The 25325-nt window shown below is 41.1% G+C and overlaps 1 protein-coding gene across 4 annotated transcripts in view; it reads left to right on the forward strand.

The window, feature by feature from the left end:
* PDE7A (phosphodiesterase 7A) overlaps window positions 1-25325 on the forward strand; it is a 112144-nt gene that overhangs the window by 75033 nt on the left and 11786 nt on the right. For all 4 annotated transcript variants that reach the window (XM_006069057.4, XM_006069058.4, XR_006640042.1 and 1 more), the window contains exons 4-12: window positions 7971-8122; window positions 9867-9930; window positions 15610-15705; window positions 17633-17733; window positions 19774-19905; window positions 20101-20192; window positions 22489-22633; window positions 23552-23648; window positions 24357-24437. In XM_006069057.4, coding sequence (XP_006069119.1) covers window positions 7971-8122; window positions 9867-9930; window positions 15610-15705; window positions 17633-17733; window positions 19774-19905; window positions 20101-20192; window positions 22489-22633; window positions 23552-23648; window positions 24357-24437 — 960 coding nt within the window. The remainder of the gene's footprint in view (window positions 1-7970; window positions 8123-9866; window positions 9931-15609; window positions 15706-17632; window positions 17734-19773; window positions 19906-20100; window positions 20193-22488; window positions 22634-23551; window positions 23649-24356; window positions 24438-25325) is intronic.

Genomic DNA, 25325 nt, shown 5'->3' on the forward strand with positions numbered 1-25325 from the left:
AACAATCTCCAAGGGGAACTCATGCTAACATGCATGTAAATGATTGTCATGGTGTTAAGGTAGCAGATAATAGTGACTGCAGGGCGCCCTCTTGTGGACGATTAAAGCAGGTAGTGATCAAGTCTCAAAATCCAAAAGCTTTTTCTGTGAAAAATCTCTTTCGTCTAATGACTAAATGCCGGTGATGTCTCTGCCGTGACAGAGAAGAGGGTCTGTGGGAGCCCTGGGCATGATACTGCTCAAGGTATGTCGATTTCCAGCCCGTCTGGTTCCCTAACCTATTGCCTAGATTTCTTTTTTCAGTCCGCTTTCTAGTCTGAAGGAGAAAAGCAAGAGAAAAACACGGCTTCTAAATTTACTGCTATCCCACGTTTCATTGCTGGCTCCAAGAAGCCAAGGGTGGGTGACTGGAAGTAACTCCCACGATCATTAAGTAACAAGGCTCATTTAGTTTGGGTGAAGGTTGATTAGTTTGTTTGTGGTCACACAGTGAGGTAATGTGATATTTTAAAAGAGAAGCAGCAGTGCCAACAGTTCTTAATAGTAACTTGATTAAGTCACTGAGCCCTGTCGGCTTTCTAAGCTGGACTGGAATGTAGGTAACCATGTAAACTAGAACAAGCCTAGGACTTAAATAGTCCTAGCCTGGTGGAAGCTGGGTTTTAATAAAGACACCTTTAATCTGTTGTCTGTTATGCTGTGAAATAAATAATGGCATGTCTCATGTCACAAAATGAGTTCATGAGAATATGGGCAATAGGGTCAGATTTTATGTAATGTGGTGTGGGGTGAGCTTTTTTAGTAATTGTCTGAATGGAAGTACTGGTTCTCATGATCACTCTTCTTTTAAAAATATATATATATAATATATATAATATATATTATATATATATATTTTTTTCTTCTTCTTCTTCTTCTTCTTCTTCTTCTTCTGTGTTTGTTTTTGCCCACACCACACATGTGGCAAGCAGGATCTTAGCTCCCTGGCCAGGGATTGACCCCGTGACCCCTGCATTGGGAGCGTGCAGTCTTAGTCACTGGACCACCAGGGAAATCCCTGATCACTCTTTCTTGTCTGCAGTTCCCCGTGTGTCCTCTTTTTTCTATTCCTAAATGGTGCTGCTCATACCAACTCATTCAACTACGGTATCTTCGCCATAGTGGCCTCTACTTGCTTGTTTCAATATAGAAACTTTATCCTTACTTCTTACAGGGCATCAGTGTGTATCTGTGTGTGGAGGAAGGATAGGGTGGACGAAGCCAACCTGAAGAAACTAAAATTTTCCACCTTAAAATGACCTCATCATGCTTCATCCTTGATTTACAGTTACTGATTCCCTTTTCTTCCATCATCCTTTGGAAGCTATCCTAGGACAGTTCTGGAAATTTCTGAATCATTTTCTTTTAGAAAACCTGTTCTCCATTGAACTGTGCTGCTGTGTGCTTGTTCTACTTCTGAGGGTTTGTTCTAAGGGACTCAGGATGGGTGCCAAGATTTTGTCACAGGAATGGTTATTGCAGAATTGTTGGTAAGAAATGTGAAAGTTAGGAACAGCAAGAAGATTTAGTAAATGATGATGATTTCCATACTTTATATTTGGCTAGTAAAAATGATGGGACATGTAAATTCCATTTACTGACTTGAAGAGATATTCATGAATTTGTAAGTTAAAAAAACTGTGAACTGTATATAGGAAAGAGTTTATTGAAAACTACATTGCGGGCCAGACCATTGATAGCTGTTGTTCCTGGGCTGCTAAGCCTTTCCGTGCAGCTTGTCCCCATTTTCAAACCCAGGTTGAGGAGAGGAGAAGGCGTAGGGCAGCTGCTCCCAGAAAGGACCAGGAAAAACATTCCTTTTAAAAGAAAGTGACGGTGTGCCTCAAAATAACAGAGTAGGAAGCTCCAGGGGTTGATCTCTCCATCAAAACAACCACTTTAAAGGAGGGATGGGCAGAATTCACTATTTCAGGACTCCGGGCGCTGGCTGGACACTGACGAGGACTGCTTGCTGAGGGAGGGGCTGCTGCTCTTCGGCAGTTGGGCGGTGTGTTGGGCACAGACCCGTGATCGTCACTCACCCCTCGGCCCCTCAGCCTGTGGGAACGCTGTTCTGGTCATGGCTTGATGAAGCCAGGGTGGGCAGTGGGGATATAGTCCTCCAGAAATATGGAGTTGCGTCTTTAAGTCAGTCTGGCAGATTCCGAGGTATGGGCACTGATGTTTGCCTGGGTTTCATCCGTTTTCAGCTGCAGAGGCTTCGGCCAGCAGCATCTACCAGAAGAGTTAAGGAATCGGTACTGCTCTCACCCCCTGGCCTTTGGAACCAGACATTTGGGAAATCTGTGTTGGGTTACCAACTGACTTCAGCAATACTGTAATAGGAGCTTCAGTGACCACACACAGCAAGGAGTAAACAAAGTCAAATAGATATGCAAAGGCCAGTTTGGAAAAATCACAAAACAGTTGGCTTCAGCCCACAACAAGTAAAAATAAACAGTCCTGGAAGAGTGAGAGATTAGATTTCCAGTTCCCCAAGTATAATTCGCACAATGTCCGGTTCTCAGTGAAAAACTATAGAACATAAAAAGAAATTGGAAACTATGACCCATACATATGACAAAAGAACATCACAACAGCCACCCCGAGGATGCCCACACATGGGAACTGCTAATCAAAGAGGTTAACTCAACTGTCTTTAATGCTCAATGAGCTAAAGCAAACCAAGGGAGAGAATGAGAGGAAATCAGGAAGGCGCTGTGTGAACAAAATCTGAATCTCAATAAATAGGAATTATAAAAAAGAACCCAACAAGTTCTGGAGCTGATAAGTATGATAACTGAAATGAGAAATTCACTAGAGGGATTCAGCAGCAGATTTGAATGAGCAGAAGAATAGATCAGCAAACTTGAAGATAAGAACATTGAAATAATCCAGACTGAGAAGCAGAAAGGAAAAGGAATGAAGAAAAATTCCTTCCATAAGAAACCCGTTGAGGAATCCCCATGTGTACCACATGTGACTCATAGCAGGCCCAGCAGGAGAAAGAAGAGAGAGGGCAGAAAAAGCTGTTTGAATGGTGGACAACTTCCTGCAGCTGATGGAGACGTGGATATACACATCCAAGAAGCTCAGTGAACTCAAAGCAGGGTGAACCTGTGGCGCACCGGTGCCATCTGCAGATACATGGATAGACCTAGAGACTGCCATACGGAATGTAATTAAGTCAGAAAGAGAAAAACAAATACCGTATAATATCACTGAAATGTGGAATCTACAGAAATGGTACAGATGAGTTTATTTGCAAGACAGAAATAGAGACAGATGTAGAGAACAAAGTTATGGATGGAAGAGTGGAAGTGGGGGGATGAATTGGGAGTCTGGGATTGATATATATACACACACACACTATTGATGCTATGTATAAAGGGCTTCCCTGGTGGCTCACTAAAGAATCTGCCTGCAATGTGGGAGACCCGGGTTTATTTCCTGGGTCGGGAAGAACCCTTGGAGAAGGGAATGGCACCCCATTCCAGTATTTGTGCCTGGAGAATTCCATGGACAGAGGAGCCTGGTGGGCTACAGTCCATGAGGCCGCCAAGAGTCGGACACAACTGAGTGACTAACACACTGTGTATAAAATAGGTAACTAATGAAAACCTATTGTATAGGTCAGGAACTCTACTCAATATTCTGTGGTGACCTAAATGGGAAGGAAATCTAAAAAAGAGGGGATATATGTGTGTATATAACTGATTCACTTTGCTGTACAGTAGAAACTAAACATAACATTGTAAAGCAACTATAATCTGATAAAAATAAGAAAACACAACAAAAAGCCAAATTGTTGAAACCCAAAGACAAAGATAACTGGGGAAGCCATGGTAAAAGGACCTGAATATTTAATTCCAGAGCTGAACTAAAATGAAAATGGGGGTTGGAATGAAAAGGAGCGGGGGAAAGCACTCTGACAACTAGAAGAGGGAAAGAAGAGGGGACATAGAATGTAATAACATAACATTAAAAGGTGACATCCAAGGTAGTAGACAAGACAAGTCATAGAAACGTAAGTATACTTAGTAAAACAGAGGTATTTTTTAATTTGTGGAGTTGTAGCAATGTCCTTCAGTAGAGGATTGGATAGATTATGGTCCATCCATATGGTGGAATACTTTTACAGACTCAAAATGAGGATGGTCTCTGTGTACTGATAGGGAAAGAGCTTTAAGAAAAATTTAAAGACAAGGTACAAAACAGAAGTATGATATGCTACCATTTATGTAAAAGAAGTAGAACCATGGTATATAACAGTGTTTCCATATGTTTGATCCAGAAACTCAGGAAGCATACCCACAAGACTTTTCAGGTAAAAAATGATCATTTTAGGGGAGAGTCTGGCAGTTGATCGGATCGGGAACGGGGTAGGGGTAAGGTTTTATCGCTGTGTTCTTTTCTCCCTCCCTCTTTCCCTCCTTGATTTTTATTTTTAAAACGTGAGTGCAGTATATTTGAAAAAACATCATGAAAAAAATATACCACTCCTTCTCCCAATCTGGTCCTATATTAAGTCTCAGGCAAAGCTTTGAGGTAGTTTGCATTGCCATCTCTGCAAAGCCTCATGGAATTTTCTATTCTTTTTAGAATGTAATCTTAGGTATAGGCTCCTTGCCCACTAGGTGAAGAAAATTCTTTTCACTGGATGATTTGCCATTTCATTTCGACAGCTACTCCGGCCTTTTTTAGATTGTATGTGAAATAATCCGTAATTGTTAGAGCTGCTTCTGTCATTAAGTGAAGGTCTTGTTTCTTACCCTGTTGTAAATGTTACTTGTGGGCCTAGTCTTGCTGGAAGGCATTGGGCTCCTATGACAAGTGAGCTTTTCCCCTTGAGCTAATATCTAATATTCATGCTCAATATGGTCAAAACAGAATTCTTGATAATGAGTCCCAACTTCAGGGCTCTGTAGGGAAAAATGGACATGAATTATGGATAGTTTTCTGGTCCCCCTCCGCACCCCCCCCCCCCGAGACATCAAGAAGGTGTGACTTGTGAGAAGTCACCTAGAAAATAGGAGTGAAGGCAGGGGAGAGGCTCAGCCGTGGTCTCAGAGCCCTGACTCCTGGATGGTGCCGCTGTCTACATTGATGGTGCAGATCCTAGCGTGGTGTTGCGTGCACTTAGCACAGTGAGGGTTGAACCCTTCACAGGAGGCTCATTCAATTTTTGACCTTATGTAATTATCCTCCCAAAGAGACTCTCAAGTTTACTTCAAGGATGGGTTAGTTTGGACATGTAATTTGGGAGCAGTGATCCTTCTATCAGTGTCTGGATGCAAAGTGATTGCCAGTGATGAAACTGTTACGTTCTCTGTGCAATTTAAGATACTGAATAGAAGGGAATGCTCATGAAGTCATACTTATGATCTTGAACTCTTTTAGATTACTGTTGCATAATCAATAGAATGTGTCTTTTGCAGCATTTTTTTAGAAGCTTTCTTAAATGTATTGGCTCTAATGTGTTAATTATATAGCATTTCTACATTGGTTTCTAGGGTTGTATTTGTAAAATGGGGATGTTAATCTTTGCCATCTTCACAGGATTGCTGTAATTACTAAACGGGATCACAGATGTGAACGTACTCTTGTAAAACTGTAAAGGGCCTTGTAAATACAGAGATGGCAGGACTAGTATTAACTAGATCTCATCTGGTCCCCATGTGTTCGTGTCATTCCACTTTGTCCCTTCCAGGTCCAGTCTTTTCTAGGAAGGGTCACATTAAATACTTGTATTTCTGTATGTTAGCTTTTCCCCCTATGTCTTTATTTTTGTACATACTTCCATCTAAATAAGGACAATTTTGAATGATGGTGTATGCAGAATTTTATCATAAACCGTTGATAAACCATATGGTGAAACAATAAACCATATGGTAGATTTGAAGTAAGAAATTTGTGAGTAATGCTGTGGATTTGTAAGCAGATCTGTGTTTTAAAATCTAGTTGTCACCCTGTGTTGGCTGTGTGACCTTATATATAGTCTCGTGCAGATTCAGTGTTTTCATGTATAAAGTAGAAGATAATAATAGTCATTTTTTGACACTGTAGAGGGCTAAATGAGATACTTTTTTTTAAGCACATGGAACATTTTCTGAACTTAAACTAACCTCATTCCTCAAACATACTAATTCTAGTTCAAACATAATCACTTGATATTTAATAGTGTTTCCACTTTGGTGCCAATCCTTTTTATGTAAGTCATGTTACTAAAGATCAAAAGGTAACACCACAATTGTTCTAGATACTCTTTATTTTAGATTCACTGAGATGGAAAATGAAAAAACCACATAACTGTGTGTTGTTTCTGGCTTACATGAGTATATGGGAACCTCAGGACTCATCAGTTACTTCACAAACAGTATGCACTTACTCAAGGAGGGCATAGCAGCCCACTCCAGTATTATTGCCTGGAGAACCCCATGGACAGAGGAGCTTGGTGGGCTACAGTCCATAGGGTCATAAAGAGTTAGACATGATTGAAGCAACTTAGCATATGCACACACATGCAGTTATTCATTCATTATGTTATGCATCCCTACATGGCACTATTATTAGGCTTTGAAATACAAAGATGAAAAAGTAGTTTGTGCCTGTATTGGAGGTCATCATTTGTTGAAGTAGACAGAGAAATAAGTAATTTTGTACAATATCAGAAGTGGTCTGACTGGTGTCTGCCCAGGTAGCCTTGAGAACCCAGAGGAGGTGCCCTCATCTCTCCTAGACGGCAGATGTGCATGTAGCTGTCCAGGTGTGCTTCCCAGGGAAGGTGTCACCGGAGTTGAGTCTGGAGAGAGCCAGCGCCTGGAAAATGAGGCCTTTTCATCGAGGATAAGGAGATGGAGTTTAGTTTGAAATGCTGATAGACCAATGAAAACTTTTATTTAGAGCAACATGAACAGGTTTGGAACTTGGAATAATTACCGAGAGGCATACCTACCTCTTAAGCAGCGGCTTCAAACATCAATTTTATCACCATCTTCACTGGCACCATTTCTTTGAAACCTGTTATATATCTGACCTGTGTGTATAGTATCTCATTTAATCCAACACTGTTTGAATTAGGTATCATTGCCGTTATTTTATAGCTGAGATAGCGCTGGGTAATAGCGGTTGATAGAAGACTTAGTGATGGGACACACACTAGAGAGTCTTTGATTGCCTGTCACTCGACCTTTGGAGAGTTAATGGAAGTTAAGATGAGAGATGCTGACTTGTTGATCCTTAGCCTTCATTTTCATGCTTTATATTGTGAACATTTTGCTGAACTTAGTTGGTTTCTAGACTTTGAAGACTTCATTCCCTACAAGATAGCTTTTAACCAAAGTCTGTTATTTTCGTCTGGCGCCCCAGAAACTTTGGTTCCGTCTCACACCGCAGGGAAACATGACGGTTAGACTCATGGAAAGAAGGCATGTCAGTATCCACACTGTGTTACTCTCCATTCTGTCTCCTTTTCCTCTAAATAAAGTTATCATAAAGGAATTTGAAATGACACCTCGTTAGGATTTGAGGTGTTTGAGTTCTAAGTCTCATATGTAACTGGGGCCCTGGTTTCTTAGTGTGAAGGATGATTTGAAACTAGGTTTTGTCCTCCTGCTCCATCATGTTTCTATAGTGTTTTGAAGCAATAGAGGGAGAGGTGATCAGTCTTGGAAGTTTAAAAAAAGAAAAAACTGATGATTAATCCAACCACACTCCTGATTATGTTTTTAAATGCTGATAAAATTGGTCATTTACCCCTTCATTCTTAGCTGTTTAATTGAAAGTCAAATAAAGTACCTCTTCTTTCCTAGAAATGTGGTATGACAGTTGATGAATTTTAAGAAATATTGGTATGTAACTAGAAGGTGCTCTTAATAGGTTATGTGCAGTTTTGACTTACTCTACTCACCTTTTTACTCCTTTTATTTCAGCTCAATCTGAGATTGAAGTTTCTGTGTCTGCACGGAATATCAGACGGTTACTAAGTTTCCAGCGGTATCTTAGATCTTCACGCTTTTTTCGTGGTACTACTGTTTCAAATTCTCTGAACATTTTAGATGATGATTATAATGGACAAGCCAAGGTGTGTATAGCTTTCTTCAAGAAAACATTGATTCTTACATAAGTTTAATGAAGCCTTGTTTCTCCCATATGATACTGATTTTATCTAGCCTTTTTTTGGTATGTGAAATCAGTTGAACTCAATTTTTATTATAGGTTTTCCCTTTAGAGCAGCTGTTCATCTTATGATAGGTTATTACAGAGCAGCAAGGAACTAAAATAATGAAAATGTTTTCGTGTATTATAGCATTACAACATTTATTGTAATAGCAAGTAGATCAGTGGAACATTAAACTGTAAGGTCACAAGGATCCTAATGCTGGAAAGAATATTATGGTTTGTCTGATGTAATTTCTCTATACTATAGTTAAGAAGGGACTCGGATGCTCTCTTCCAGTTGTTTAAAAGTAAACTCAGCACAGGAAGTCTCATGACTTTCAGTCACACTTTTCATGATCTCTTGTATAAGTGAGATATTTGGAAGATTTAAATGTTTTTTTAAATTCAGTGATTGTGAGCATTGTTTTTTTAATATAGTTTAAAAGAAATATCTTAATGAAGGTGGAAATTGGCTGAGGTTGTTTTTTACTAAATGAGGATTTTTTAATAATCTCACATTTCTAACATTTGTAAAAGTATTCTTTGACTTAACACCTACGGGTTAGATGTAGGTTTGTGTAGATGGGGCCAGGGTACCAAGTCTACGATTACATTAAAGTGAAAACATTTGCTTCCCTGTTTGATAAAACAAATCGATGAAAAAGCACTCATACTTTCTTTAAATTTAAAAAAGTTCACAAGTTCTGCTTTTTCAAATGAGAATATTGGTCTGTGTGTCGTTGGTTGTTAGGACTATTATCATTTCTTCTGGTAATACCTAGTATTGCTTATTCTGATTTAGCCATATATGAATATATGACAGTGAACTTTGGGTTCAAAATACAAATTTTTTCTTGAAAATAAAGTCCACAAAATTTTCAGGTTACAAAGACATGGTGTAAAAGTATCTGTTTGATTTTTAGGGTTGTTGTGGGGCTTATTTGCTTGGCTGAAATAACCATCAACCTAAAAATTATGTAGTAAATGCTATGGACTATTCTATTAGGATATATAAGGAATATTAATAAATAAATTGGGAATGTGTTTTAAGAAGACAAATAACAAATAATTTAAGTGTAGTATATACTACAGGTGTCTGGTACCTGGATTCCAGAGTCTGATCGCCTCACTTAAGACCCAGCTCTGTGACTCTTGCTGAGCAAGTTACTGACTTTTTCCCTCTTTCCCCATCTGTAAATGAGGGTTGAAAACAATGCCTACATGATAGTGTTGGTGTGAATAGTAAGAATGTGTCAAAAATAAAGCATTTTTAATAGTACCTGGAATGTAGCAAGTATTCAACTATTGCAACTTTCATTAGATTTTTAAAATCTAGTTTCTAGACCATGCAATGTGTGAACTACACTTGTGTGATGGGTATTGGAATTCTTGACAGTTCATGAGAGCATAAGAATAAGTCAAAAGGAACACCAGCCTTACCTATACATTTATCAATTGAGAAAACATTAATTGTTTTTCAAATGGAGTTTATCCCTTTGGGCATATTTTGGAGTTGTTTGGAAAGGTCATGATTAAGGAGAGTGATAATTAGCATTTCTTAAGTCGACCACTTTCTGTTTTTGTTAGCTTCCTTATGGACTATCTACAAAAGACTGAGAAAGTTACTGAGAATAAATTACAGTAGGAATGTTTGGTTTTCATTTCAGTGTATGCTGGAAAAAGTTGGAAATTGGAATTTTGATATCTTTCTATTTGATAGACTAACAAATGGTAAGTGAAGACTTTGACTTACTCTCATGTATTCTCAGGATTGCTGCATTGATGGGATTGCCTGTTTTCATTTATTGAGTGTGGGCGCCCTCTGCTGGCTGAGGGAGCATCATATTGTTCCTTCTTCAGTGACTGATCTGTAAGCCTAGAGCATCCATCTAAAATTTTACTTTTTGATTATCACTCTTAGTAGTAATCAAAAGTAATCCCTGTCATCGTCACTTGGGTATCTCTAATTAAACCTACTTCTGTTAATAAGAGGCTTCTCAGCTGGTTCAGTTGGTAAAGAATTCACTTGCCGATGCAAGAGACGTGGTTTCAATCCCTGAATCAGGAAGATCCCTTGGAGGAGGGCATGGCAACCCACTCCAGTATTCTTGCCTGGAGAATCCCATGGACAGAGGAGCCTGGCGGGCTACAGTCCATGGGGTCACAGAGTCAGACACGACTGAGCACGTACTTCTATTCTTCTTTTCTCTTGCTATTAATAACCCAACCTGCACATTATTATCACGTGGTTCTTGATGTTTCCTTTTTGGGCTTTTTTGTGCTGTAGCCATGTACAATGACATCCTCCAATCTTATATTCCAGTTTTGATAGCCCGAGATGTGTGGTAGATTGACGCCCTTTTGAGAGATGGCTTTTCTTCTCACTCTGGTTCTCAGGCTCTCTTTCTCTGTTTTAATTTTGAGAGATGGTGTGTTATGATCAGCAGAGCGGGCCCTTCTGACACTGCTTCTCTCTGGCGGGGTGGGTAGGGGAGAGCTTGGAGCTAATCACTATCTATTGAAAGTTTGAGTACGTTGGGAAAAAAAAAGGTGATTCTGATTTGTTTACCTCTTTCTGAGTTCTGTTTTGCTTTGGCTAAAAGTGAAAAAAGTGTTAGCTGCTCAGTTGTGTCCGACTCTTTGTGACCCCATGGACTATAGCCCGCCAGGCTCCTCTGTCCAAGGGATTCTCCAGGCCAGAATACTACGGTGGGTAGCTATGCCTTCCTCCAGGGGATCACCCCAACCCAGGGATTGAACCCAGGTCTCCTGCATTGCAGGCAGATTCTTTACCAACTAAACCAAGGTTCATTTTTATTTATTATCTTTGGGCACAGGAACAGAATTCCCTTTGGGAATCATTTTTCCTTTTGTATAAAATTTTTGATGTAAAAAATTGGTGGTACCTATATAGTCCAACTAGACTTTGTCCCTTTAACCTTTTAAATAAATGAAGCAGAGTGGGAAGTTCACTGAGAGGAAGTTGTCACTGTTGAAAATGAAATACATATCTGGCTCCCTGCTATATTTTGAAACTACCTTTTTTTCCCCCTAATTTTACTTTGGAATGAAGTTCCTTTTTACAAGGAAGCCAAATATGGAAACCACACTATAGTCATCTTGAGAATAGCTTGGGCCCACACAATGGACAGATGGTGAAGGACAGGGAAGCCTGGTGTGCTGCAGTCCACGGGGTCACAGAGAGTCAGACACGGCTTAGTGACTGAACAATAACGAAGAAGCTTTTTAGTATCACATCATCGTTCCTCTGAGCTGTGTGGGCCAGGCATAGTGAGGACACCGTTGTGATCACGTTCTAGCTGTCTGTATCTGTCGACAGAAAAACTAGACCATCCCAGGCACAAGTGTGAGGACAGTAAAGGCCACCTCGGCAGCGGAACCTCCCTCCCACTTCCCCGCCTTCTGTTTTTCTTCTTCTCTCTTCCTGTTCTCTTTCTCTCTGCCCTCTGGTGACCAGTGTCTCTTCCCCTCGCAGGCCCCCACTCAGGCCTGTCCTCCTAGAAAGGACTCTGATCGCATCTATACAGCTGTCCCTCCATGCAGCCTTCCCTCTTTGAAAATATAGGTGCCTCAGCTTCTTCCGGATCTGGGAAACTCCCCTTTCCTAACGCAACACAAGTATTCCTTTAGTCCTTATCTCAGGATAAATATAGATATACAGTGCCCCCCTTAACACCTTCAAAGTCTAACCTCACATAACACTTAACAGCTCATAGCCTATTCTTAGTCCCCTGGACACTTTGTCACTCACAGAAATAGTTGATTGTTTTTCTCTAGATTTTATTTTTAAAAAGAATGTATCTTGCCAGCCAAGGGGCGTGGCGGTGGAAGTGGAATGAGGGTGGCAGTGTAAGATGCGCAGAAGTTCTAGTCACTGGTCCACGTGAGTTAACTTAGGTAGCACTTGGCTTGCCTGTAGGCTTCCCTGGTGGCTCAGATAGTAAAGAGTCTACCTGCAGTGCAGGAGACCCAGGTTTGATTCCTGGGTTGGGAAGATCCCCTGGAGAAGGGAATGGCTACCCACTCCAATATTCTTGCCTGGAGAATCCCATGGACAGAGGAGCCCGGTGGGTTCCAGTTCATGGGGTCGCAAAGAGTCAGACACTACTGAGCAACTAACACCGGCTCTTCTTTAATCATCTCACCCCTTTTTTGTGGAAAAGGTGGCCAAATGATTTCTTCTTAGAGTTGTTAGGGGTTAGTAGAAACCATCTGTGGTTAGCTACCCACTTGTTTTACAGATGGTGACCTATTAATACATACTCAGTTCACTACAGTCACCCAGAAGTTAAGGAATTTTATATAGGAAGAGATATTATTGGGAAACAAGTGGGCAGAAGAAAGTTCCTTTTTAACTTGCATTATTTAGTTGGATCTGCTTTCCTTTCAAAGCTGCTTAGTCTGGAATGAATCCTGGATGATGCATGTACTTGGTATCTAAGTTTTTGCTTCTTGCTCATTGGGCTGGTGTGCCCTGTGTTTCTTCTGTGGTGATTTTTCGAGTGATACTGTGAGGAGGGCAGGGAAGAAGCGCTGAGTCCCACTACTCCTGGCTTGTCCACTACAAGGTGGAAAGTAGTTATATTCTGGTAGGATATATTTGGCTTCCCTGGTGGCTCAGACGATAAAGAATCTGCCAGCAATACAGGAGACCCAGGTTGGATCCCTGTGTCAGTAAGATCCGCTGGAGAAGGGAATGCCAACTCACTCTATTATTCTTGCCTTGCAGAGTCCCATGGACACAGGAGCCTGGCGAGCTACAGTCCATGGGGTGGCAAAGAGCCTGACATGACTGAGCGACTAACATACACACACAGACACACACACACACACACACACACACGGAATATATTAGATGTTGCTTTTTGCAGGAAGGAGTTAAGTTACATGAGATGCCAAGAAAGGGCTTGTCACCCCTGAAGGTCACGTGGCACACGAGGGCCCTCGTTGCTGGACCCGTGTTGTCGCCATAGCCCAGTCCTTACATGTAGAGTCCCCATCCGGAAACCTGTTGAGAGCCATAATGCCGTAGGCAGGCCTGTCCTTTGGTATGTCTTTATATAGGGCAACTTTTCTCTAAGTTATAAATTTTCTTTTCCAAGAAAGTGTTTGTTTCCATTTTCATATCAAAGAATTTCTTCAGTGCCTGTTTCTTGTTGTAACATATCAACTAAGCATCACTTGCTTTGAAATAATAAATTTCATTGACTTGTATTCTTGCTCACTGGTATTAAGTCAGTTGGCATCTTGTGAACTGAAAATAAGAAAAAATGCTGGATGCAGTTTTTCATTCTAGTATGGGTGGTGCACTTTGACAGATTGGTTCTTGTCGGATTCCTCTGAGGTTCTTGGACGGACGACGTTAGCATGCCTTTCTTCCTGCCGTTTGCCTGAATTCCAGACGAGGGTATTTTACCATTGGATTGCAGCTTCCTTAAAACTTACTCTAGACCCTAGAGATCAATCATTTATTTCATTAGGTTTGGGAAACAATTTTGGGGAGAACCTATGATTACCTAAATATAGAGAATGAATATGCATCTTTTTTTTAATTGAAGTGTAATTGACATGTTAGCTTGAAGTATACAACGTAGTGATTTACTGTTTGTATACACTGTAAAATAATCACCACATGGGTCTAGTCACCACACATAAAAGTTACATCTTTTTATTATGATGAGAATTTTTAAGATCTGTTATCTTAGCAGCATTAAAGTATGCAGTACACTTTGTCCATCTCCCCACACCCTCACCTCTGGCAACCACCGATCTGTTCTCTGTATCTGTGAGCTCAGGACTTTGTTGTTTGGGTTTAGATTCCATGTAGAGGTGAGATCATATGGCATTTGTCTTTCTCTTTCACTTAGCACAGTTCCTCAAACTCCCTCCGTTTGTCACATGAGGCAAGATTTCCTGCTTCTTATGCCTGAGTAATAGCCCATTGCATACATATCACAGTTTCTTTATCCAGTCATCCATCTGTGGGCCCTTAGGTTGATGCCATGTCTTGGCTATTGTAAATAATGCTAGTGAAGATGGGGTACAAATATCTTTTTGAGATAGTGATTCCATTTCCTTCAGATATGTACCCCAAAGTAGAATTGCTCAATCATATGGTAGTTCTAGTTTAAATTTTTTAAGGAACCTCCATTGTTTTCCATAGTGACTACACCAGCTTAAGAATCCCACCAACAGTTCGCCAAAGGGTTCCCTTTTCTTCACACCCTCGCCAGCACTTGTTATCGCTTATCTTTTTGATAATAGCCATTCTGACAAGTGTAAGGTAATCCCTCATTGTGGTTTTAATTTGTGTTTCCCTGGTGATCAGTGAACAGCTTTTCATTTACCTATTGGCCACTTGTATGTCTTATTTGGAAAACCATTGATTCAGATCCTTTGATCATTTTTTAAAAATCAGATTTTTTTTTTTGATTATACGTTCTGAAACATCAGTGTATCTGTCCCAAGAAAAATTGGTTGTTACAGCAGTAAAAATAGGACCATAGCCCACTTCTTCATCTGATTCTAGACCACATGGGCTCATATTTGCACCAGTAGAGTGTTACCAAAATTTGAATACATTTTTTAAGTTTTCACTTCTTAAAGGTAGAAGATTTGAAATGGGTTTTTTTCTTTCTGTTTGAAGACGATAAGTGAGGTGGTGTTTAAGAGGGCTGTCTTGGCAGCCACATCCTTTCCCATGTTGCTCATGCAAACATTGTTCCATTTAATTTGCTTTTTTTCCTTAGCCATGGGCTTCTCAACAGTTATTGAGGCAGTTTGGATTAGGTTAGCCCAGTAGTCCTTTATCATTATTTGTAAATATTATTATTACAAATTTTCATTTAGAACTAGTTGGGTCTTATTTATATATATGTTTGTAAGAATCATAGATTTCTTTTGAGAATACAGAATCATGTGTTATGTTATTGTCTGAACGTTGGCAGTAATATATGAGCTTACACACCTTTAAATATAGAGTCTATTTAATTGTTAAATAATACAGCATTTGTAGTCAAGACGCTTTGCTCTGGGACACACCTGCAGTTAGGGGGATGGTTGCCAGGAGGTTTTAGGTGCTTTGGGAAATTGAATTAAACTTACTCAGTGTGGATAATTTTCAAAGTTTTCTATCAATTCTAATTATTTATCATCCATTTGTTTGGTTTTTGAAAAATAAAACCAAAAAAAAGTTTTTTCTTAGAATGGAAAAAAAGATGTGATATTTAAAATTCAAAACTGGTAAGATAAGATGTAAATTTTAGATAGACAACAAGTAGGACTTGGTACTCTTTATGTTGTGTATTCACACCCTTATTTGGAAGCACAGTGCAGTTGTGTTATTAATATCTTGTATTCCTACTAATGTCTCTTCTTCTTTCTTTTTAGGAAATAGTCTAGTAAGTTTAACCTTTCATTTATTTAGTCTCCATGGATTAATTGAGTACTTCCATTTAGATATGATGAAACTTCGTAGATTTTTAGGTAAGTGATTCTAACCTTACATTTAAGAGTCATATTTATACGGGAACTTGTTACCTTTTCTCTCGGTTATATCAGCTATGGCTTTAAAACTAACCACCCCAAAGTTAGTGTTTTGAAGCAACACACGTGTACGGAGCCCTGAGTCTGTGGGCTGCTGCTGGTCTGGCTGGGCTTGTTCGTGTCCCTGCCCGGGACACTGGATGAGCCGCATGGCAGCTTCACGGGCCTTGGCTGAGCCCTCCCCAGGGTCACTGGGCCTGACCCAGCTCAGCTCTATGTGGTCTACTGTTAAATTAAAGGGAGGCAGAGGAGTTTGGCACCATCAGAGAGTCACATTAAAAACAAAAAACAGGAACTTCCCTGGTGGTCCAGTGGCTAAGACTCAGTGCGCCCAATGCAGGAGGCCTGGGTTTGACCCCTGGTCAGGGAACTAGGTCCCGCATGCCGCAGCTAAGATCCAATGCAGCGAGATAAATAAAATAATTTTTTTTTGAAAAATTATTATTTTACAATGAGCCGAGCTTGTTCAAAGTGCGGTGGCCAGTTTTCAGGAGACCGCTGGTGTGTCCAGAGCTCGGGCTGGACGCTGGCACCTTCCCATCCACCACAACCCTATTGCCGGAGCTGGTCACAGGGGGGACTGCAACCCTGGGTGGGGAGCTGTGAGGGCCCAGTGCCATGGGTGGGGGCACCAGGGGCCTGGTGAGCTGGAGCCCCTTCACCCACAGTCTCCCATGTCAGCCACAACTTTCTCACAAAGACAACACAACTTTTGTCCTTTCCTCACTTCTTGAAGATTAAACCCTTAAATGATCAGGTATCTTCTCTTTTCCTGATCCCTGAAATCTCTTGACAGCAACCTCCAAGGATTATTTTGACTATGGTTTAATGTACAGAGTGATATTTAAGAGCACTCTGCCAGGAAATAAATTGGGGTCTTTCACTAAATAAATGTGTTAGAAGAAAATTAGCATAAGGATTCTTTCTTATTTTTTTAAGGAAGAAGAGAATATTTTCTTTCCTCTTAAGTAGCTAACTAAGAGAAGATATCTAGGACTTTTTGAAAGACTGCTAATGCATATTTATTTATAAATTGTATGTCTGTAATATGTACTAATACATAAATTATAAAAGCACATACAAACGTAGATATTAACGAGAGTATTTAAAAAGCTATTTTAAAGGATGGAATCAGAGTCAGTGGAAGGTTCCAGTGCTCTTCGCCCCTCACCTGTGTGTCCTAGTGTACCACTTTGGGGTTGGCTCACGGTACCGGGCACCACTGGGCGAGTGCAGGGCTGCTGGGGCCATGGTGCAGGTTTGATGGTGGTGGGTTTGGCTGGACCCCTCGTCCTTGTCTGCTTTTTCATGGTTAGCATAACTGACACTGAGCAGAGGAGGCAGGTTAACAGGTCATCCTTCCCGCACTCCTAAAAAACTAATTCCAGATCCAAAACTCACCTCACTGATAAAGCATCCTGGAATCCCCACACATTCCCCAACGTCTGTACTTGTATTGCATCAGAGATGTTTGTTCTCTAACGAATTCATCGTTCCTGTAACAGCACCTAGCACAATACGTATTTGTTGAATGAATTGTACTCCTTTTACTTAACTAAAATTCTTTTTAAAGTAAACGACAGTCAAAGGAGTTTGGCACAGTGAGATTGACATTTTAAAAGAGAAGAAGAAAAAAATAATTTTATAAATTTGACATGAATACCTTCTCGTTTTAAAAGTTTCAAACGAGAATAGTCACAGTGGTGGTCATGTGAGTTCTGAAGTGGTTATCATCTCTCTGAATTGAACAGTTAGCTGATAGCCACCTGAGTAGGGTAAGTGGGAAATACATAATTGTTGCAAGTTTTGCACTTGTAAGTGCGTCCTGTTTGCAATTAAATCGGGGGTCTTTTTTCCTTTGATGCAGTGATGATTCAAGAAGATTACCACAGTCAGAACCCTTACCACAATGCAGTCCACGCCGCTGACGTTACTCAGGCCATGCACTGTTACCTGAAAGAACCTAAGGTGAGGTGCCGGCGTTTACAGTCAGCCAGAGTCCTGAGCAGACTCTCTTGATTTAATTTCAAGCACTTCCTTAAGTTAGTGATTTTGTTGTTGTTTAGTCCCTCAGTCATGTCTGCCTCTTTGTGACCCCATGAGCTGTAGCCCAGCAGGCTCCTCTGTCCATGGAATTCTCCAGGCAGGAACACTGGAGTGGGTTGCCATTTCTTCCTCCAGGGGATCTTCCCGACCCAGGGATTGAACCCACCTCTCCTGCATTGGCAGGCGGATTTTTTTTTTTTAACCACTGAGCCACCTGGGAAGCCCTAAGTTGGTGATTTAATCAGACTCAGAAGCTTCCTTCTCAGGAATGAGATGTAGCAGGATCAAGTTTGCAAATGTGGCTGTATTTTTAATCACACTTTAAGCTAGAGAATCGAGGTGATTGTCGAGAGCAAGGCTGCAAAAGCCCAGGCGAGGGCCAAGCCATCCAGCTTCTCCACGCGAGTCATCTGGCGATTACACTGAGCTCCATGAGGACAGGGATGGCATTGGTGTTGTGTCCAGTGATGAATAGGGAGCTGTGGGACTGAAGTGGGAGACTTTACAGAACTGTCCTGGCTGTGGAGGGAGAACAAAGCAGACAAGACCAGCAACCCAGCTGCTGCCCGTGAGGGGCTGTTTCTGTAGCTGTGGGGCAGGAGAGAGGTGGGCAGTTGGTGAGGTCTTTGGAAATCAGAATGAGGAGGATGTGGTGTCTGGATGCCTTTGTGGGGGCTGAAGTAGGAAGAGGGGTGGGTGGATACCGCCCTGAGCAGCTGAGGGGCAAGTGGGAATCGCTGAGAGGGAGAGAAGGTAGAAGAGGGGAGAGGCCCCGGGAGAGGTGAGCTCCATTGTCGATGTGTGTGGTTATGCGTGTCCCTGCCATATCCGAGTGGAGGGATCTAGTGAAGAGGTGGATAGGAGTCTGCAGTAAAACAGAGAAGTCAGAGTTGGGGGTTATCAGCCATAAATGTAATGGAAGCCGTGTTTGCTCATGGACGTTTCCTGTTCTAGAGCTGGTGAAATTACATCCGCCCTCCCTTAGGCCTGCTTCTAGACTCCTCTCCCCTGGAGTCTTAGTTCCAGCTAGATGTTAGGAGGGAAGCAGGCTGACAGGGCCAGTTTGTGCCAGTTGATGCCAACTTCGAGAATATAGCCACGTGGGTGCCACTCTTCTGGTTTTTCAAGAGATCGTGGAATATGTGAAAATACCCCAATTAAAAAACACCAATTTTATTGTGGCATCATTCATATACAGTGATAAAATGGATATGTTTTATGCATGTACACCCAGCTGTCCCAATTTTTAAATTAAACTGTAAAAAAATACTCTGGAGGAAAAAGAAACAAACCTCTGGGCCAAGCCTAAAGTTTCTCTTTGACAGTCTTGTGGGAGAAATTGGTACTTCACCACCACACAGCCAGGGAAGTGGACCGATGGAACTAAGTGCTGCACTCCAGGGGACCTGAGCCGGTGCGGGGGGTAAACCTGGTCCACGGGCTGTGGGGGCCTCACCCTCCCACTGGCCACGCCCAGCCGGAAGCCAGGGCTGCGGAGCAGAGGGGAGCGATGCCAGGCACTGGAGGGGAGAGTGTGGGGGCGAATACGGATGCAGAGGCCGTCTTAACCCGTGCATGTCTGGCAGTGCTGACGTGAAACACTTTTTGCCAGTGTAGCCCTGATCATCCTTATTTTAAATACTTTTCACCATGAACATACTCAAAAAGATGGTTTATACTTTAGCTGTCATCTTAGTTACACTTGTTTCAAATGAAGCTGTGTAAAGGTGCGCCAGGTCCATGACCTCCCCACGGGCAAGGGAGTGCATCATGCCACGCCTCCCGCCAGGGGCGTGAGTGGACAGCACGTGGCGGGCGTGCCTTGGCCTGGACGGACGGCCAGAGAAACACGAGGGGAGGAGCCGTGGAGAGTCTCATTCAGGGCTGATTTAGAGCAGCTGTTGTCACGGTACAGTTCGTTGCAGACACGTCTGTAATCAGCTATTCCTCGCCACCGTCTAGCTTGCCAACTCTGTAACTCCTTGGGACGTCTTGCTGAGCTTAATTGCAGCTGCCACTCATGATCTGGATCATCCAGGTGTTAATCAACCTTTCCTCATTAAAACTAACCATTACCTGGCAACTTTATACAAGGTGAGTGCAAGCTCTTCCTCAAAGTTTAATATTCTTGTATTCTAGAAAATGGGTCACGTTTTAAAGGAGTAAAAGTAAATTGGTTCTCAATGTTAGAATTGTAACCAGCTTGATATTACTTAGAAATATTGCTTTATGTTCAGAAAAAGACTTACCCTTTGCTGATTCAGATCTGCCCTTTTTTTTTTTTTATAGAATACCTCAGTTCTGGAAAATCACCACTGGAGATCTGCAGTGGGGTTATTGAGAGAATCTGGTTTATTCTCACATATGCCATTAGAAAGCAGGTAGGTTAAGACTAAATTAATTAGTTATGAACTGTGGATATTAAGTTGGAAAAGCAATTATTTAAAGTTTTTAAGATTATGTTGTTATATTCAGGAATTCCACAATTTGGGGGTGAAAATGAAAGTCACTTAGCTGTGTCCAACTCTTTGCAATCCCATGGATAGCCCACCAGGCTCCTCTGTCCATGGGATTCTCCAGGCAAGAATACTGGAGTGGGTAGCCATTCCCTTCTCCAGGGGATCTTCCTGATCCAGGGATCGAACCCAGGTCTCCCACATTGCAGGTGGATTCTTTACTTTCTGAGCCACCAAGGAGGCCCCAGTTGGGGGGTAGATTATCTTATTTTACAAATTTGCATCAAAATTTTAGTCATTTACACCTATTCTGAAATAGTAGCATTTTTTTTTTCAGTGAATTTTTATGAAGGATCAATCCACAGATACTACAAAATGCACTCTGGATACACAGTGGCTCAGTCATGTTTACCACTTATTTATGTAAATAGAATTACATATTTCCATTTTATACTCTTGAATAAAACCTTAATGTAAAGGTAAATTGGATAGAAAGTAAACAATCTGTATAAGAAATGGATTCATTAAAATCTGTTTTAGGAAAAATAATGAAGAGAAAGAATGGAAAACCTAGTATTGTTTTTTTAGACATCAGTGTCATTTGATGTCAAGCAGACCATCTGAGTGGGACTTCCCAGGTGGCTCAGTGGCAAAGAACCCACCTGCCAATGCAGGAGACACAGGTTTGATCCCTGGGTCAGGAAGGTCCCCTGTAGAAGGAAATGGCAACCCACTCTAGTATTCTTGCCTGAAGAATTCCACAGAGGAGCCTCAGGGGCTATAGTCCATAGGCTCTCAAAGAGTTGGACACGACTGAATGACTGAACAACTAAGCGTGCGCGCGCACACGCGCACACACACACACCATTTGAAAAGCTAACAAAGAGCACTAACTTAGAGGAGCCCGATACGGTGGTATTGTCAACAGAATCTCGTCACTGGTCCACCAACAAAAGCTTTTAATGGTGTCTCATCCCGAGAAGGTGACCTGGGGAAACGATGTCAGTGGATATCAACTGCCTAATTCTAGAGAAAGGGGAACATAAAAATGTGTTAGGATGACAAGGTTTAAGTTACTGTCACTGCTCTTTCCTTTTTCTTTCCCTTTCTCAATTTAAAAGAACTTTATAAAACAACAGTTTTTGGTAATGATCATAAGAAAAAAGGTGGACTTTAAAAAAAATTTTTAAGTCTGTATTCATGGCTACCATTTGGAGTTTGACAATACTTCTGGTAAGTAAAATTGTTTCTTGTCGTCGTACAAATATATAAAAACTATTTAAACCACCATATACTAGCTGGTGTTAGTATATATAAATGCTCTTTCTCTTGAATAAGATGGATTAAATTGTTTGCTTTATTATTCCCTTTTTATCATGTGTTGTATTTGATGTTAATCCTGTTGAATTCTCATATTTATTTCAAATAAAAACTGAAAATCAGGAATACTACACAATTGTGTCCTCTTATGTCTTCTTTCTTTAGGGTTTTATTTAATATTCGATATTGTGAGCTTTTTAATCTATAATGATCAGCTCTTTACTGATCATTATACAAAGAAAACATTGGCGATGGCCCATTGAAACAAAAGGAATTTTTGAACATTCTTCCTATTTGACTTGAGAAAGCTTTTTAGATGATATATTTGTTACCTGTATTAACATATTACATTTTCCCTTCCAGAAAATTTGAACAGTCTTACAGATAATTGATTCTTGAATTTGGCTCTGAAAATATAACTGAATCTAAACTTTATTACATTGCTTGGTGGAGCTTCATTAGCGTTTACTCAGACATATTTTCTCATGTCTGCAGGAGTCAGTAGTCGAATAGTCCGTTCCTCCTCCATCTGACCCTCCTCCTGCATCTCAGGCCCCAACAAAGAATCCAAAGTTGTTCCCTACATCACAGCAAAAAATTTTCTCAAGCAACATGTCAATTGTACATAGACTTTTTTTTTTAAGGCATATAATTCCACCTTAAGACCTTCCTTTCGGAGTGTTTGCCGAGTGGTATTTTCCTACAAGCTCTCTAGGTCTTGGTTTGACCATTGTAGTAGGTTTTTAAAAATGCATTCCTTTGCGGTAGGTTAAAAGTTGAATGGCAGAATATCTTAGAGCTCAGTAAAGCTTTCTGCATATTAAGATTAAGGGAAAAATAATTAAGAAGTAGCTATTCAACTGAAATCCTTGTGTTTCTCTGTCTGTTTCTGTACTTCCAGACAACAGATGGAGGCTCAGATAGGCGCTCTGATACTGGCCACAGACATCAGCCGCCAGAATGAATACTTGTCCTTGTTTCGGGCCCATCTGGACAAGGGCGATCTACATCTGGAAGATGCCAGGCATAGGCACTTGGTCTTACAGGTAAAATGTGGCCTGGAAAAATTCTATTTCTAGGGCAGATCGTTAGAATAAAAATGAAATATTCTCACGTAGTTCTCTGAGTGGTTAAATCTTGAGAGCAAGCTGTGGTCTGCCAAGCGTCGCACAAGGCTACACAGGAAAGGGCCATCACTTTTGTCTTTTTCACACTTGAGATTTCTAACAAAAACAGTGTTTACAAGATGTGGTGCCAGTCAACAGTAGCAGCTTTTTTTTGTTGTTACGTTTTTTGGCTGTGCCGCATAGCACACGGGATCTTAGTTCCCTGACCAGGAATTGAACCTGTGCCCCCTGCATTGGATGCACAGAGTCTTAACCACTGGATGGCCAGGGAAGTCCCAAACAGCATTTTATTTTAACAAGTTCTCACATATGAAAAATGAGAAATGACTGACTGGTTTGTAGCTTTCTGATTAATATAGTTCTGTATTAGCTGTCTGGAATTATCAAGCATGTTCAGTTTGGTTAGCAGGCTTTCAGCACCTCTATAAAATGATTGCTGTAACTAACAGTATCATAAACTCAGTGTGAAAATGAAAGTCTCTCAGTTGTACCCCAACTCGTTTCATCCCCATGGACAGAGGAGTCCATCAGGCTTCCTCTGTCCATGGGATTCTCCAGGCAAGAACACTGGAGTGGTTGCCATTTCCTTCTCCAGGGGATCTTCCTGACCCAGGGATCAAGTCTGCTGCAGACTCGCGTCTGCTGCATTGGAGGCAGATTCTTTACCATCTGAGCCACCAGGAAAGCCCCAAACTCAGTGTAAAGGATAACAGATGTCCTGTTGCTACATTTTCTTTTTTAAGGTGTTCTTTTCCCCGCTATTAGAGTATATTTAAACTTGGTACATTTGAAATTTTACTTTTTTTCTTAAGATAGTTTCAATATTTTGCTTGCTAGATGGCTTTGAAGTGTGCCGATATTTGTAACCCGTGTCGGACCTGGGAATTAAGCAAGCAGTGGAGTGAAAAAGTAACAGAGGAATTCTTCCATCAAGGCAAGTTACAGTGTTGAGTGTTGAGTGATCACCTGTCCATTTCATTTTTTAGCATCATATGAATAAAATAACTTAGACAATTAAAGTACTTTGACAAAATAACGGCTAGACAGCTGTAGAGTCTGGCAGTAGGTGCCTGATAGTTTTGGTGACTGTTCACAATAGATGGATGTAGAACCAATAATACACAAATTGAGGACCTGTTTTGAAAAAATCAGCAGTTGTCTTTTGAAGTGATCTGATGTGTGTGCATTTATGAATAGACATAGAGCAAGTTTGGGAGTTTTGCTGTACAGAAAGATTGTCCCGCCCTTGCTCCATCCTTGTCCCATGTGAAGGGTATGGCCATAGAACATATTTTGTGAATTAAAGCCAGAAAGATAAAGATCTTCGTTCCATGCGTCGTCCTTTTAGAAATCTTAAGTTTTAAACTAAAATGCTGTCACAGAATTACAATCCTGGGATAACATCTAGTTAAGTTTTCCACCCTCTCCATTTGAAATAGGTTATCAGCTTGGCAACCTTTTCTATGTGTGAATAACTTAAAATTTAAAAAAGAACTAATTTAGAAGGCGTCCTCTCATGAGGATTAAGTATGTTACATTTTTCCTAAGGAATTTACAGGTAAGATGAAGACTTTAATTATATTTTTAACCAATAAGGTATAGTCCACATAAAGAATTCTCTTTCTCTTTTTTAAATTTCTAGGAGATATAGAAAAAAAGTATCATTTGGGTGTGAGTCCACTCTGCGATCGTCAGACTGAATCAATTGCCAACATCCAGATTGGTAATTATACATACTCAGATATAACTGGTTTTTAAAATGCCATTCACTTTAATTTTGTCAGGAAGAGAGGTACATCTGAAGTATAAATATTAAAATGCTTATTTCTAATTTTTAAATAATAAATCTTATTCCTGGATTTTTTTTTGACCCTTATAATTTACTCTCATTTGATTTTAGTTGGTAAAAGCAGAGCAGGTCCAGTGGTTAAGAATCTGCCTTCCACTGCAGGGGACACAGATTTGATCCCTGGTTGGGAAAGATCCCATGCCCTGGGGTGCTAGGCCTGTGTGCCGCAACCACTGAAGCCCATGTGCCTAGAGCCCATGCTCTGCAACAACAGAAGTCAGTCACTGCAATGAGAAGCCTGCGCACAACTAGAGAAAGCCCGTGCACAGCAAAGAAGACCCAGCACAGCCAGAAATTAAATAGTTAAAAAGGAAGCAGAGCAGGTTGCAGTAACTTTCTGCCCTAAGATGGAAAGAATAGGAACTTCCCTGGTGGTCCAGTGGTTAAGAATCTGCCTGCCAATGTAGGGGACACAGGTTTGATCCCTGGTCCAGGAAGGCTTCCCTAGTGGCTCAGAGGTTCAAGTGTCTGCCTCCAATGCGGGAGACCCGGGTTCGATCCCTGGGTCAGGAAGATCCCCTGGAGAAGGAAATGGTAACCCACTCCAGTATTCTTGCCTGGAGAATCCCATGGACGGAGAAGCCTGGTAGGCTACAGTCCACGGGGTCGCAGTGAGTCGGACACGACTGAGCGACTTCACTCACTCACTCACTCACTCACCAGGAAGATCCCACATGTTGTGGGGCAACAGAGCCCATGCACCTGCTCTCTGCAACTAGAGGAAAGCCCATGTACAGCAATGAAGATCCAGTGCAGCACCCC

The sequence above is a fragment of the Bubalus bubalis genome, chromosome 15 (assembly GCF_019923935.1).
Source record: "Bubalus bubalis isolate 160015118507 breed Murrah chromosome 15, NDDB_SH_1, whole genome shotgun sequence".
NCBI classification, from domain to species: domain Eukaryota; kingdom Metazoa; phylum Chordata; class Mammalia; order Artiodactyla; family Bovidae; genus Bubalus; species Bubalus bubalis.